The following is a 14,619-nucleotide window of genomic DNA, read 5'->3' on the forward strand; positions in this document are numbered from 1 at the left end:
ATATACTAACTACTTTAAGAGACAATTTCATCAAACACTCGCAATTTTACAATTTAACATAACAGTTTTTAACTAAGAATTTTAAGACCTTCGTATGTTATTATTCTGTTCTGCCATTTATTTGGAATTTGTTGTTTCTGAAAGCCTCTACCTTTTGTCTTAGATAATGATAATTTACTGACTAATCCAAAATAACCTTTTCGGAACTGTGTTTCATATCAGACAATATATAACATTTTTTTTTATTAACTAGAAGGTGTATGACAAGAACACTTTGATTATTTTTTAATATAGCTAGATACTTCCAAATTGTGTTAGTGTTAGAAAAAAGTATATGGGTACCGGATGGAGTTGCCTATTTACTTCATATTTTAATTAATAAAGATTAAATATTTTTTTATATCTAAATTATTATAAAACAAAACAAAACTATTTCGTGTATGTACTTTACGAAAATCATGTAAAACATCATTTCCGGAAACATGTAGAGGTTATATTATAATGTATAATGAAACTTTGTTTGTTATATGGAAAACACTTCATATGTTTATTGATGCTTTATATGATTTTCATAAAATAAAATATAAGGATTAAGTATTTTATAATTTAATTTAAGGATGAAACAAAATTTTTTATAAGTGATAAAAAACAAATAAGCCTCTTGCACAGCATTATATAAAAGTGCATAATACAAAATCAAGGACTAAGGACACAAAAGAACGACATGGAATATACAATACATGAATATCTCCATTTCATTAATGTGGTAATTGGGGAAATGTAATGTAGACAAATGTACAAACTCGGTCATACACAACTTTGAGGATAATGCATTTGATCCTAAGCACTTAAAAATGCTAGATAATCATCAATTATAGACATGGCAGATGATCGATATCCAGAACCAAAGAGATTATAATGATTTAAATAATGATACAGCATATAAAGGTCTCTCCTCAAAGCCTGGTTGTTTAGGTATCACCTGCAGAGATCATGCGAAATTGTTATCAGAAAATTTTGGTTTTTTAAAGTAGAAAATTATGAAACCAACATTTCACATGCCAACCCAAAAGCAAGAGGGTGTTTCTTTGATGTCAGAATATCAAGACAAAGCATGGCTATTGTATTCATATAGAAACTAGTTTGACTGAGAAGCAACTTTCAGATAACCATAATTATATGATTATGGCTGCCTATTTATAAAGAACCAGACACTAATTAGATACTTTCCAATAGAAACGAACAACAAAAACAGAAAGAAATCAACAATGTGAGAAAATGTGGTGCAATATTATTATGAATCTTTTATACCTTAAAATAAGAATCATAGAATGAGCCTCCAAAGCCAGCACACCAAGACATACCGAATTCTGCTTCACTGTGTCCATATGCAGAATAAAACAATAGCCACAACTGTCAGCCCTTTTTTTCTCAAAGCTGATATGATTATTGTAGTCTTACATTGCATGTTTGCATTAGCCACACTATCCCCAAATTTAAAACACCTTGCTGGCACCTAATAGTTCTGGGGATGCAACTTAGTTGACCTTGCATCCAATTTCCCATCCTTAACTCAATTAGGCGAAAATGTGTTTGATAAAATATTAAATTAGGCTAAAAATTTTCACCTAGAGACATGACATTACAACTGATTTAGAAGTCTACTCTTCACCAAGTTTCACCAATTTATAATTTATTTTACTATTTTGACTGCCAATTATATTGTGAGCCACATATATCAAGTTACGATTTTCTGAATTCAAACAATACCCTCTTAGGTTTCCTTTGTGCTTTTGTGTTCCTACGGTACAAGGCTTTTGTTGTTGTATTTTTGTGAGTTAAATTATCCCTGACACGAATTTCAACTGCTAATCTGGTTCCAAACTTTAGCTGCCATACAACACCTCTTTGAAAATGCTTGACTTACAATAACATGCAGGGTCCAATATGACAGGTTCTCCATTTTTGTTAGAGCTAATGTTTCCACTCCAGAGGTCTCCATGTAGTAAGCACGGTTCTATCTCCACGTTGGCAAACAGGCGTCCAATGCTTTTCACTAGTCTCTGTCCTGTAGAACAAGTCAAGCAACATGTATATTGTCATTTTGAGAGTTTCAATACAAACAGAACATTATATGTCAACAATACTAGTAAAGAATCAAAATTGTAATGAACAGAGATCATGAACAGATGGCAGCTTGATTTTACATAGTTTCTTATGTAATATTTCTGCCATAAATACATTTCTTACTCGAGATTTAGATTATAGATTAAATTAATTATTAAATGTTTAGAATGAACAGAGATCATGGTATGACAGCCCACTTCTAACAACAACAATACTAGTAAAGAATCAAAACTGTAATTAACAGAGATCATCAACAAATGGCAAGTTTGAGTTACATCGCTAATAGTGCTTGATTGTACTTAGTTTCCTATGTAATATTTCTGCCATAAATAGATTTCTTACTCGAGATTTAGATTATAGATTAAATTAATTATTAAATGTTTAGAATGAACAGATATCATGATATGTCAACAATACTAGTAAGGAATTAAAGCTGTAATGAACAGAGATCATGAACAAATGGCAAGTTTGAGTGACATAGCTAATAGTGCTTGATTGTACTTAGTTTGTTTTGTAATATTTCGATCATAAATGCATTTCTTACTCGAGATTTAGACTATATATTAAATTAATTATTAAATGTTTGGAATGCCTTAATAATTTCTTCCCTCAAGGTACTACATTCTTACTTCCAGTTAGACTCTCAAGTACGACATTTGACATCGGTTACTCCAAGAAGAATGGGCAAAAACAGGAATTGGTCATTACAGGAAAGGTCTCAATATATATTACTATCCACAGGAAAATAAGAGCTTCATATTCTCCCTTTGTCAATGAACTTAGTGTACCTTTCATTGTATCCAATCTGTCTAAGTTCCAGTTCCATTGACTTGCTTGATTTTATGAAACTCTTTGGATAAGTTTATATATAAGCTCTTTTTAGGAGAAAAATTGAAAATTAGCATCTCCATTAGCTTATGCAGGGGCTAATATGTATAAGTTCTCTAAAAAAGAAGATATAACAAGATTTGATATTGTAACTATAAGAAGAAATAGGTGGAAATATAACTATAAGAAGAATAGGTGGCTTTAAGAAGAATATTTTCTACCAACACATCACCTCTTGTTGTGACATCAGGAATGAAATGCATCCTAACATCAATATGATTTGTCCTCTCATGATACATTTGGTTTTATGCTAAGTGAATTGCGTTTTGACTATCACAAAACATCGTAACATCCTTTTGACTTATACCAAGATCACCAACAAAACCTTTAAACCATAAAGCTTCCTTCACTGCTTTTGTAGCTGCCATATATTTTTCCTCTGCAGTTGACAAGGCAATAGTGAATTGTAAAGTTGCACGTCAACTAATAGCACTACCTCAAGTGTGAAAATATACCATGTCAAGGACCTTCTATAATCAAGATAACCTGCATAATCTAAATCACAAAATCCATTAACATGTCTATTGTTTGTTCCTCTTTCATACACTAAACATCTGTTTGCTAAACCATTCAAGTATCGGAGAATCCACTTCATAGCTTGCCAACGAGCCTTTCCTGAATTAGACATATAACGACTAAACTGAGTGTAATATTTAGTCTAGTACACACCACAACATATATCAAACTCCCAACTGCATTTGAGTAAGGCACTGGAGACATGAACTCCTCATCCACTGTTACCTTGTCAACAACAAAGGCAGAATATATGGCAACTACATAAGCGGTAAGTCAAAAGGATGTTACGATGTTTTGTCAAAGCACAATCCACTTAACAAAGAACCAAATGTATCACGAGAGGACAAAGCATATTGATGTTAGGATGCATTTCATTTGTGATGTTGCAACAAGAGGTGATGTGTTGGTAGAAAAGATTTATACTTTTGATAGTCCAGCATATGTGATGAAAAAACTTCTTCCATCGTTAAAGTTCAAACATTGTTTGGACTTAGTTGGAGTTACAAATGTAACTTGACATTAGAAGTGGGTGGAGCAACATAGAGGAAATATAGAAGCTATTTGACATATGGAATTCAAGCCAAGGTGGAGATTTGTAATGTATGGATTAAATCCATTTATATATATAGTCAATAGTTATAAACAATTCACTATTAATGGTTTGGTTGATATGAACCGTTCATAACTAGTGGCTTATGTTACTTGAATTCTAATATAAATAGACGCATAGGATTGTAACAAATCGATTCAAGTAGAGAAGAGAAAAACAATCCTTAGAGAGCATTGTGAGAGATTCTTCTTAAAGCCACCTATTCTTCTTATAGTTATATTTCTACGTCAAATATGGATTTTAGCATAACAATTTATAATCTCTGCACAAACTAAACAGACTCACAAGGACAACATGTTATGTACAATTAATTAATGGGAAGATAGTAGTATCAGAACATATTGACCTTTTTCGTAAATGGTTCTGTCGCCAAACCGGTCCAATAATAACTTCAACTGGTAACCCAATCTATGCTCTCCATAAAATTGAACCCAGTCGGATGACCAGGTGTTTATTTGTGGAGTACTACAGCATAACATACATTACATTCTCAACAATCAATTAGAAGAAACAAAAGATGATAACTGATAAATGATAACAGTAACATTTACAACAAAATTGACAATTTTCATGAAGGTGCATTAAACCTGCCAATGGTGTTATCTACATCGAAACCATAGCCTTTACTGGACTTTCCAGCTTTATGCATTTCGGCAAGCTTCCTCCCTAGTTCAGACTGAGAAGCACCAAATTCCAATTAAGAAGCTTACACTTTCCTACTCAGAAGAAATTTCTAGGTTTCTCACCTGATAGCCTCTAGATGCACCAAATTGTATGAATTCCATGATGATGAAAGAACCACCAGTAGGTAGCGGTCCAAACTAGAACTCCTAGCAGCAAGTCAATTCAAGCGCGTTCCAGCATGAAATAGATAGTATATACTAAATTGTAGCTGTCACAGACAAATGTTAAGTATTCTCACCTTATACGGCTTAGGTACACAGATAGTCCCGGTTTCATACATAGCACCTAAACCAAGAGCCTCAGCTTCAAACATGGATGGTCCAATACTCCTGATATAGAGTTTCAACTTTCAACCACATAGAACTTGTCATATATAAGAAGCAAAGGAATGAAGCTTTTGCTCCAATCCAAGATGATTGAAACAACACAACACATTCAAAACCAAAATTAAATCATAAGGCAAAACTCATCAACTTAAGCACTAACCAAACAGAAGGTCCAATCCCTAATCTGCTATACCTGTTTGTTTTAACAAAGAAGGAACCAGCATCAGTATCATAGCGACTAGCGAGATTGATACAGCCACCACCAACAGGGCTAATTTTGGTTATCTTTGTAGCTTTCCCTTCTGAAAGAATCCACTCACGAACCGGATCCTCACTCATGCTCATGCTGAACTCTAGCAAATAACTATGAATTTAGAAACCACAGTTATCTTTCATCAAATTGTATACATCTCAATTAAATTAAATTAAATAACTCAACCAAAATACATTTTTTTGCCAAAAAAAAAAAAATCAAAGAGATATACAACTTTCTTCAGTTTTCATACATACACTTCTCACACTTACAATAAGAACTGTAAAAAAGACAAATTCAAAAGGGAAATCACGTGTAATAGATAAAACTGTGATTTGCCACAAATGCATAGACATTCCATAAAATTGTTTTAGGCAGTGATTGAGAATGTGTTGTAGAATAAATGAAGTTAGAATGTGTTGAAGTAACAGAGAGGACGTACTTGGTGATGATTTAGTGGTTTTGGTGAGAGAAGATGGAAAACATGGAGGAAGTGAAGTGAAGCATGTTGAAGAGAACATCACTCTCATCTCTATTCTCCTATCTACTTCCTCGTTCTCTCTTTTCTTCTTTATACCACCAATCACTCGTTCTAGCCCACCCAACAAAAATAAAAATAAAATTTAAATCCTCTATGAATTTTATTATTTTCTCTAGAATCAATAAAAGTAACATAAATAACCAATTTAGATCTTAAAATGTGTAATTTATTTTTTAAATAAAAAAATATTGATGAGTCTGAATATGTAAAAAACAAAATTCTAGAATTACATCACAAATTCTGTGAGATTATTTTATTAATAATACCTCACATGGTAAAAATTCTTAAACAAAAAGTCTAACACAAGGAACAACTTCTTAGAAAAAATAAATAATTTTTTTTCATCAAATATCTTATATAGGTTAAAATACATGTTCTTCTCGTTTCTATACCAAAATCTCAAATAGGTCTTTAGAATTTTATTAGTTTCAAATATATTCATAATTTTGAGAATATGTAACAATTAAGTTCATTCCCTTAATATGATAGTAACACGGTCAAGTATGTATCACTACTATCTTCTCGTTGTCTAGATCTTTTTAATTTTTAAATATTTTTTTTTCATTTTAAAAGAAAATGTTAACACGTGTCAAAGTCACTATGGTTACATGTGTGAAATCATTGTCTCGATCTCAATTTGATTCTTATATTCGTTATTTTAATTTCATTTTAGTTCCAATTTTTTTTTAAATATTTCAATTTGATCTCCTCTAAATTAAGACCAAATTTAACTTTTATACAATTTTTATTATGATGTTTTTATTAACAATGACAAATAGCTACTAGTTCCAACTACTAGCTAGTAACTACTAACCCTAGCTACTAGTTACTAGATACTAGCTCTAGCTACTACCTACTAGCTACTCCCTCAAGCTAGTAACTACTCACTACTAGCTACTAGCTAGTAACTACTAACCCTAGCTACTAGCTACTAGATACTAGCTCTAGCTACTACCTACTAGCTCTAGCTACTATCTACTAGCTACTCCCTCAAGCTAGTAGCTACTCACTACTAACTACTAGTTCTAGCTACTAGCTCTCGCTACTAGATCTAGCTGCTAGTTCTAGCGTCTAGCTACTAGTTATTAACTAATAGATACTAGCTACTAGCTCTAGCTACCAGATATTAACTACCAACTACTAGCTATCAGCTACCAACTACTAGATATTTGCTACTAGTTACTAACTACTAGCTACTAGCTACTATCTACTGATTATTATTTACTAATTATTAGCTCTAGTTCTAGCTACTAACTCTAATTACTTATTACTAGTTACTACTACTAGTAATTATTTATTAACTACTAACTATTAGGGGTAGAGAAATAAACTTACAAACTTGGAGTATTCAATATTCCATAAATATTTTAAGTTTTTAGAATTATATTACTTTTATCGATGCTAATAAATAAAGCAATTTTAATGGTTTAGCTAAAATTTAAGACAAAATAATTAAAATATGGTTTATTATTTTTTCTTTTACAAATTACTTTTTTATTTTATTTTTTATCTTTATCTTTTTGTAATTATTTTATTTTTTCTTTTACTTTGTTATGATTTTATCTTTTCTCTATACCTATTATTTTATTTATATCTTTAACTCTGGTTTAGTTAAAATCAAAGAATAATTAAAATATAGTTTATTATTATCTTTTTTCTTTTACAAATTATCTTTTTATTTTATTTTTTATCTTTATCTTTCTGTAATTATTTTATTTTATCTTTTATTTTGTTACGATTTTATCTTTTTTCTGTATCTTTTATTTTAGTTATATCTTTAACTCTTTATCTTATTTTACTATTTAAATCAAACATATTCAAACACATATCCCATTATTTCCTTAAACCTTCGTTTCCATCCTCAGTATCTCTGATAATACCTTCTACAACGGCTTTCTTGCCAGTCCAAGTGTAAGCTTTATTACAATTAATTTTAACATATCTTTTTAGAGGTGGTATCCAACAAACTAATCTTGTAAAATTTGAATTGCTCTCTCTGAAAAAATAATGTTTGTTTATTAGTTTATTAATAAATTACAAAATATAAAAATGTAAAAAATAGAGTGAACATCTAATTAAACGTAAAAATAAAATAATAATAACATAATAATAATTATAATTATAATAGAAGATGGTTTTTATATTAAGAAAATAACGAGATAAACATTCTCCAAAGACATAAAACACTCCAAATTGAGCAATAACCGTACTGGAAAAACATATACCACCGTATTGAAGGCACAATCAAGAATCACATTACAAAATTTACTCTACTACATATTAAGTTACACTTCTAAAACAATCGAAAACTTTTTCAACCTTATTTCTTTGTTATACTCTGAAACTATTATTATTGATTAAAAAAAATAACATCAATCGCCATAATATGTGAATAATATGTGAAGAAGATAATTTTCTTTTTAGTTCTACTAACATTACATTCATTTAGAATAAAAGAACAAAGTAAGAAATGTTATCATTATTAACATTTTAATGCCAAAGGCTAAAAGAAATTCACCTTATTGTTTGTATCAATCCACCAATGTAAATTTGGACATTCTTCACCCTTTGGGCAATTACCATTTATCCAATATTCACATGTTGTTGGTGATGATCTTTGAAAAGTCTTCCTTTCTACCTCCATACTTTATAATTGTGTTTAATTCTTTCAAAGGAGGTGTTATCAGAGATTCTGAAGGTGAATTTCTTTTTGCCTTCTCTAGTGTGTTAAGAGTTGATTCAGCCACATAGGTTGAATTATTTGCAATCAAGCTTGGAATGGAAATAGGCATATCAATGGGATATAACAACTTGATTGTTGAAAGTGATTCGTTAACATCTATACAACTTATTAATCAGCGAGTCATCCAACAAAGACATTCATTTTATGCTCTTGTCTCTTCAATAATACAAATGGGCACCTAAGTTGATTACATTTCTTGGAATCATGTATTTAGAGAAACCAATTCGGTAGCAGATGGTCTTGCCAAATATGGACTATCATTATCTTTAAGCTCACCTGTTATTCTTTTTAAATTTGCTCCGAATTTCATTCTCTTTTCTTTATGTGCGGATAAAATTGGAACAATGTATTATTGTTAAATATATTTTCTTCTCATATATGTTAAATGAGATTATTTCTTAATAAAAAAACATTTCTTTGAATTTTTGTTTCAAGCCCCAAGTGAATAAATTTGTCCTAAGTCCATGTCAAACACTAACACTTTAAATGCATGACTACCCTAATAACCTCTGAACTAAACACTACCAGGCATTATCAACATTTTACAACCGAACTCAACAAATGCATAAAAAGTAGAGTTGCACAATCTGAAGTGGGTGACCATGATGCACATGACCCAAAAACAACCATAACAAAACTTATAGGTTTTAGCAACCTATATGAATTACTCAAAAGGCAGATGCAACCACAACAATTCATTCGTAAACAGCCAAATAACCATCACACAACAAACACAAGCTAAGAACGGTTAATCTCAGAATTTTTGAAGAAAACACAAATTTCGCAGTGGGTTCATTCTCAGACATTGCCACTTACCTTCCTCGACGATGCAACCACAAAATCAGCAGCCTCCCTCGCAGCCCCGGTCATGCGAACATCCCAACCTCCCTTGACGGTGATTCGCAATTCTAATGTGCAGGACCTACAAAACACTTCAGGATTCATACGTGATGGATTGGATGGTGAAAAGAAGAAAAAAAAACACTCACTGTGTTCGTCAACGATGTGCCAGCGTGAGGCTTGCAGCGGCGACAACGATTACCGAGAGGATACAGCGCGAGCAGCGTTATGGGCATTGGCATCGGCGACACCGTCGTTCTAATCGAATCTTCGCGGCCGACGAGCTTCTTCCAAGCATGGCAAGATGGCAGGGCGAGAGATTGGAGAGAATTGGGATATGGGATGTTGTAGAATAACCTGATTTGGGAAAGGGAGTCTGAAATGTTGAAGTTTTTTCTCGATTGACATATCGAAGGATTTACCGACAAAAATGATCGTCGGTAAAGGTTAGTTGCCTTACTGACAACATTACCGACGAATCAGTGGTCCCCTACATAATTTCACCAAATTACTGACACATGTTTTTGTCGGTAAATTTTCTATATAAATCTGTCAGTAAAGAAAAATTTTCGAAGGAAATAGTTTCGTCGGTAAATATCCGACAGTAATAATACATTTTTTTTTGTAGTGACTTTATCATAAAAGCGTTATGTATAGTTTATTTACATTTAAGAAAACAATTAGGTACACTAATAGATAACATATAAGTAAAGAAGCGTTCTTTATTATTTATTATTATTTTAAAAGTTAAGAGAATTTTTCACCTCTTATTCATTACAAAAAATTTCTCATGTAATGATAAACATACAATTTAATACGTAAACAACAAGTAACTCAATATCTTGTTCTACTTTTTTTCTTCAAATATCAAACAATTCTCCAAGTTGCTTTAGAATTTTCATCCTTACAATGTTGCATGAATTGAGTAAGTATATACACACACAATAAGATAGTTCAGGGAGTAGTAATCAAGTAAATTAACCTTCCTAGTTTATGTTGTAAACAAACAAAACATTGTTGTGATAATGGAGCTAGACTCCCCAAAATATTTGGAACTTTTTTATATATATTTATATATTTTTTAAAATTATATTTATAAATTATTATATTATTTAAGGTTAATTATGTTTTTTGTCCTCCAACTATTGCTAATTGTTGGTTTTAGTCCCCCATCTAACGTTTGCACTATTTTAATCCTTGACGTTTTGAATTGGATGGAATTAGTCCTCAATTTTAAACTCCGTTAGTTTCAATTGACACTTGTCAAATAGAGGGCCACGTCAGGATCCCGTTTTCAGTAGTTAAAAATTGTTTTGCACGTTTTAGTTAAACATTAGTAAGGCACGTGCACAATTAGATGTTAACATTAGTTAAAAATCTGAGTTGAGGGTTATGTTAGAATTAGAAAGGTTTCTTACCATTAGTAAAACATGTGAGCTGAGGGTTATGTTAGGATTAGAAAGGGTTCTTAGCATTCATAAAAATCTAAGCCGAGGGGTTAGAATTAGAAAAGGGTCTTTGGTAAGAACCCTAGGGACTAAACGTGGTTTGGTGAACCAAGAGAGAATCCGTAATCCAAAGGTATTAACTGTAATCACAGAACGACGAAGAAGTTGGTGGTAAGTGCTTTCATTTGGTCGACGAAGAAGTGAGGTTAGTCATTTATTGTTTTTAAATTTCTTTCATTGAATGTTCGCTTTGCTCTTCCTTGGCTCTTTCGTTGAATGTTCAATTTGTTTAGTTTGTGAATATATTTGAAATGTAGGGCTGGAAATGGGGTTCGCGGTTGTGTTCCATCACATGGGTAGGTTTGAAAGGAATATGAGATTGAAATATGTTAGGGGTGAAATCCATGTGGTTAAGGGTATCGATCCAGATTTTTGTTCATTCTTTGAAGCATTAGGCATTCTCAAGGAGTTTAAATACGTTGGAGATGTTAAACTTTGGTGGAAGGGCCCAAAACAAAAGTTGTTAAACAATCTAAGGTTGTTGAGTGATGATAAGGAGGCATTAGCGTTGGCTAAGTATGCAGAGGATAGGAACGATGAGGTTGATATATATGTTCAGCACGTTTTTTGTCAGCCTGAAGTAGTTCATTTTATTGCTGGTCCTGGAATGGATGAAGAAGTGGGTCAGGCATAAGTGGGGTTAAGGCACAATTGGGGGTTGAGGCAGAAGTAAGAGGTGAGGGTGATGTGGTTGGTGAGTCAAAAGTAAGAGTTGAGGGTGATCTGGTTGGTGAGGCAGAACAGGGGTGTGAGGCACAAATGGGCAGAGAGGCACAATTGGGGGTTGAGGCAGAAGTAGGAGTTCAGGGTGATTTGGTTGGTGAGGTAGAATTGGGGAGTGAGGCACAAGTGGGAGGTGATGAGGATGGGGCTCGTCAGCCAGAAGTCATAGTTAAGGATGTGTCTGATAAGGATGAAGGTTTTTTTGTAGATAAACTAGATGATAGTGAAGAAAAAGGGTGGCAGATGATGATGATGATGGATTTGGGATGGACATTGAGCCACCTGTTAGAAATATTGGGTCTATTTTGGATAGGTGGAAAGCAATGAAACGAAATTCAAGCACTGTGAGGAGTAAAAAAGATGTTGGAGCTAGTTCATTTGTAAGTAATGTTGAAGTTGGACAACATGACATAAGTGATGAATAAGATACTGATGAGCTGGATTCAGATGTTAATAGTGATGAGGGTGTTGGTCATGATGGGCCCAAAATTTCCAGATATAGAGCTGAAGATATGACAAAGGACTTCAAGTTCAAATTAGGAATGTGATTTTCTTCTTTGAAGGATTTTAAACAAGCATTAATGGAGCATAGTGTTTTAAATGGTAAAGAAGTTCAATTTGTTAAAAATGATCAGAAGAGAGTTAGGGCTGTCTGTAAAAAAAGGTGGTTTCTTAATGATGGCGAGCAAGGTTGGTGGTAGGGAAACCTTTCAGATTAAGACATTGGTTGGCGTCATAGGTGTGACAAGGTTTTTGGGAATAAAAATGCTAATAAGGATTGGATAGCACAAGTGTTAGTAGACAGATTTATGAATGTGGGTGTAATGACAGTAAGTCAAATTATTGACGAGATCAAGAAGACATACAATGTTGGCATAACCCCTTGGAGGGCTGGGAAAGCAAAGCAAATAGTAATGGACTGTTTGGTAGGGGATGGATAAAGACAATACAATCGCTTACATGATTATGTAGTTGGATTGGTGAGAGTAAAGGCTGGAACATTTAAAATTAAGATAAATCGGCCTCAAGCAAGTTTTCCACCAAGGTTTGGCTGTTACTACATGTGCTTAGAAGGTTGTAAGGCTGGTTTTTTGGTTGGGTGTAGGCCCTTTATAGGGGTTGATGGATGCCACTTGAAAACAGCTTATGGTGGTCAATTTTTGGTTGCAGTGGACATGGACCCCAATGACCAATATTATCCACTCGTATTTGCTGCTGTAGAGAATGAATGTAAGGAGACGTGGAGGTGGTTTCTTTCACTATTGCTAGAAGATGTTGGGGACGTTGAAAATCATCGTTGGGTTTTTATCTCAGATCAACAAAAGGTGAACTACTTACATGCACTGGAATTTTATACTATGATAATTAATTGATACTATATTCTTATATACAATTATTCATTTTTGTAGGGACTTATGACAGTATTTGATGAAATCTTGAATGGGGTGGATCATCGTTTCTGTTTGATGCATCTGTATAGCAATTTCAAGAAGAAATTTGGTGGTGGGGTAGTTATCAGAGACCTTATGATGGGGGCAACAAAGGCAACTTTCTACGTAGGTTGAAAAAAAAGATGGTGAGTTAAGAAACATTAACCCTAAAGCATATAATTGGTTAATTGGCATTCCTAGAAGTTCATGGTGTAAGCATGCATTCAACATTTATCCTATATGCGATGTTTTAAAGAATAACCTGTCTAAGTCATTCAATAGTACTATCTTATTGGCTAGGGATAAACCAATCATTATTATGATGGAATGGATTAGGTCATACACAATGAGTAGATTTGCAACACTTAGAGAAAAATTAAATGCATATTCTGGTACTGTTATGCCTAAGCCACAAGAAAGGCTTGATAGGGAAGTGGAAAAAAGTGGGAATTGGCTTCCAGTGTGGGCAGGGGGTGCTAAGTTTGAAGTAACTCAAGAGTTCACCATGGAGAAGTTTGTGGTAGATCTAAGTAAGCATAGTTGCACTTGTTATTTTTGGGATTTGGTGGGCATTCCTTGTAGACATGTTGTGGCAACAATTAACTACAAAGTAGAAAACCTTGAAGCTTATGCCATGCGTATTATAAAAGGGCTACTTATAAGGCTTGCTATAGTCCAAAAATAACCCTAATCAAAGGACAATAACTTTGGCCTAAAAGCAACCAACCTGAACTACTCCCACCCATATACAAAACACTACCTGGCAGGCCGAAAAAACTAAGAAGAAGGGAAGCTGATGAACATGTCAGTCATTCTAAACTTTCAAAGAAAAATCTTATCATGAAGTGCAACAAGTGTAAGCAGTTGGGACACAACATTAGGAGTTGTAGAAAGGGAATCAGACATAGAAAGGGAAGAACACACTCTACCTCTTATTCAACTTGTTTTCGTTTAAACAATACAAATCTTAATCTGTAATACATACCCAATTCACAAGGACAAACATAAAGAACTCCAACTGTTAGTGGAGCTAGCAGTGCTGCAGGACCATCTAACTAAAGCTCCACTAGTAGAAGAAGATCCACACCCAGGGTTGCTACAAACGTGAACCAAGGAGAAAGACCACCAACAACACAAACCAGAAGCATGGCGGCACAAGTCATAGGGTCTCAAGCAAGTACTGGAACTTCTGCACAACCCACGTGAAATTGAAGTAGGAATCAAACTTTTTTTGTTGGTTTTAATGGTGGACTACTTTTTTGTACCAGTGGGCATAATGATAGTGGACAACTTTTTGGATTAAAGCAATAGTATAACTTATTGTATTCAGATTTATGGACCACTTGTTTGGTGTGGAATACTTTATTCAGTGTAATCCTAGGGACCACTTTGACGTTGCATTCAAACTTTTGTTTTGTGATAATTGATTA

General features: G+C 33.2%; 1 protein-coding gene and 1 long non-coding RNA gene across 5 annotated transcripts; one reads left to right on the top strand and one right to left on the bottom strand.

Moving 5' to 3' along the window:
• Positions 1-717: 717 nt before the first annotated feature.
• LOC114165934 (protein-ribulosamine 3-kinase, chloroplastic-like) lies at positions 718-5,971 on the bottom strand. Of its 4 annotated transcripts, none has more exons than XM_028050570.1 (9): positions 5,847-5,971; positions 5,345-5,504; positions 5,064-5,154; positions 4,888-4,962; positions 4,729-4,817; positions 4,488-4,606; positions 1,928-2,068; positions 1,312-1,378; positions 718-982 (listed from the first exon to the last, which is right to left on the bottom strand). In XM_028050570.1, the coding sequence occupies exons 1-9, from the start codon at positions 5,932-5,934 to the stop codon at positions 979-981; spliced, it is 834 nt and encodes a 277-aa protein (XP_027906371.1). In that variant the 5' UTR covers positions 5,935-5,971; the 3' UTR covers positions 718-978. The 4 variants fall into 4 exon arrangements, with proteins under 4 accessions (XP_027906371.1, XP_027906370.1, XP_027906372.1 ...); XM_028050569.1 differs by having other exon boundaries at positions 1,312-1,388; XM_028050571.1 differs by having other exon boundaries at positions 1,312-1,388; positions 5,345-5,515; positions 5,847-5,945.
• A 4,875-nt stretch (positions 5,972-10,846) lies between these two features.
• Positions 10,847-14,619, top strand: LOC114165935. The gene is made up of 2 exons (XR_003599821.1): positions 10,847-13,084; positions 13,169-14,619. It is a non-coding gene; the product is annotated as an uncharacterized LOC114165935 (long non-coding RNA).

Source organism: Vigna unguiculata, chromosome 10 (assembly GCF_004118075.2).
Source record: "Vigna unguiculata cultivar IT97K-499-35 chromosome 10, ASM411807v1, whole genome shotgun sequence".
NCBI classification, from domain to species: Eukaryota; Viridiplantae; Streptophyta; class Magnoliopsida; order Fabales; family Fabaceae; genus Vigna; species Vigna unguiculata.

Bases quoted from the DNA above. Each gene is read 5' to 3' on its own strand.
- LOC114165934 (XM_028050569.1), bottom strand. From the start codon at position 5,934: ATGAGAGTGATGTTCTCTTCAACATGCTTCACTTCACTTCCTCCATGT. The intron at 1,389-1,927 runs GTAAGTCAAGCA...TTTATTCTGCAT, and splicing joins ATTGGACCCTGCATGTTATT to ATGGACACAGTGAAGCAGAA. The intron at 983-1,311 runs GTATAAAAGATT...TGATCTCTGCAG, and splicing joins TCTATGATTCTTATTTTAAG to GTGATACCTAAACAACCAGG.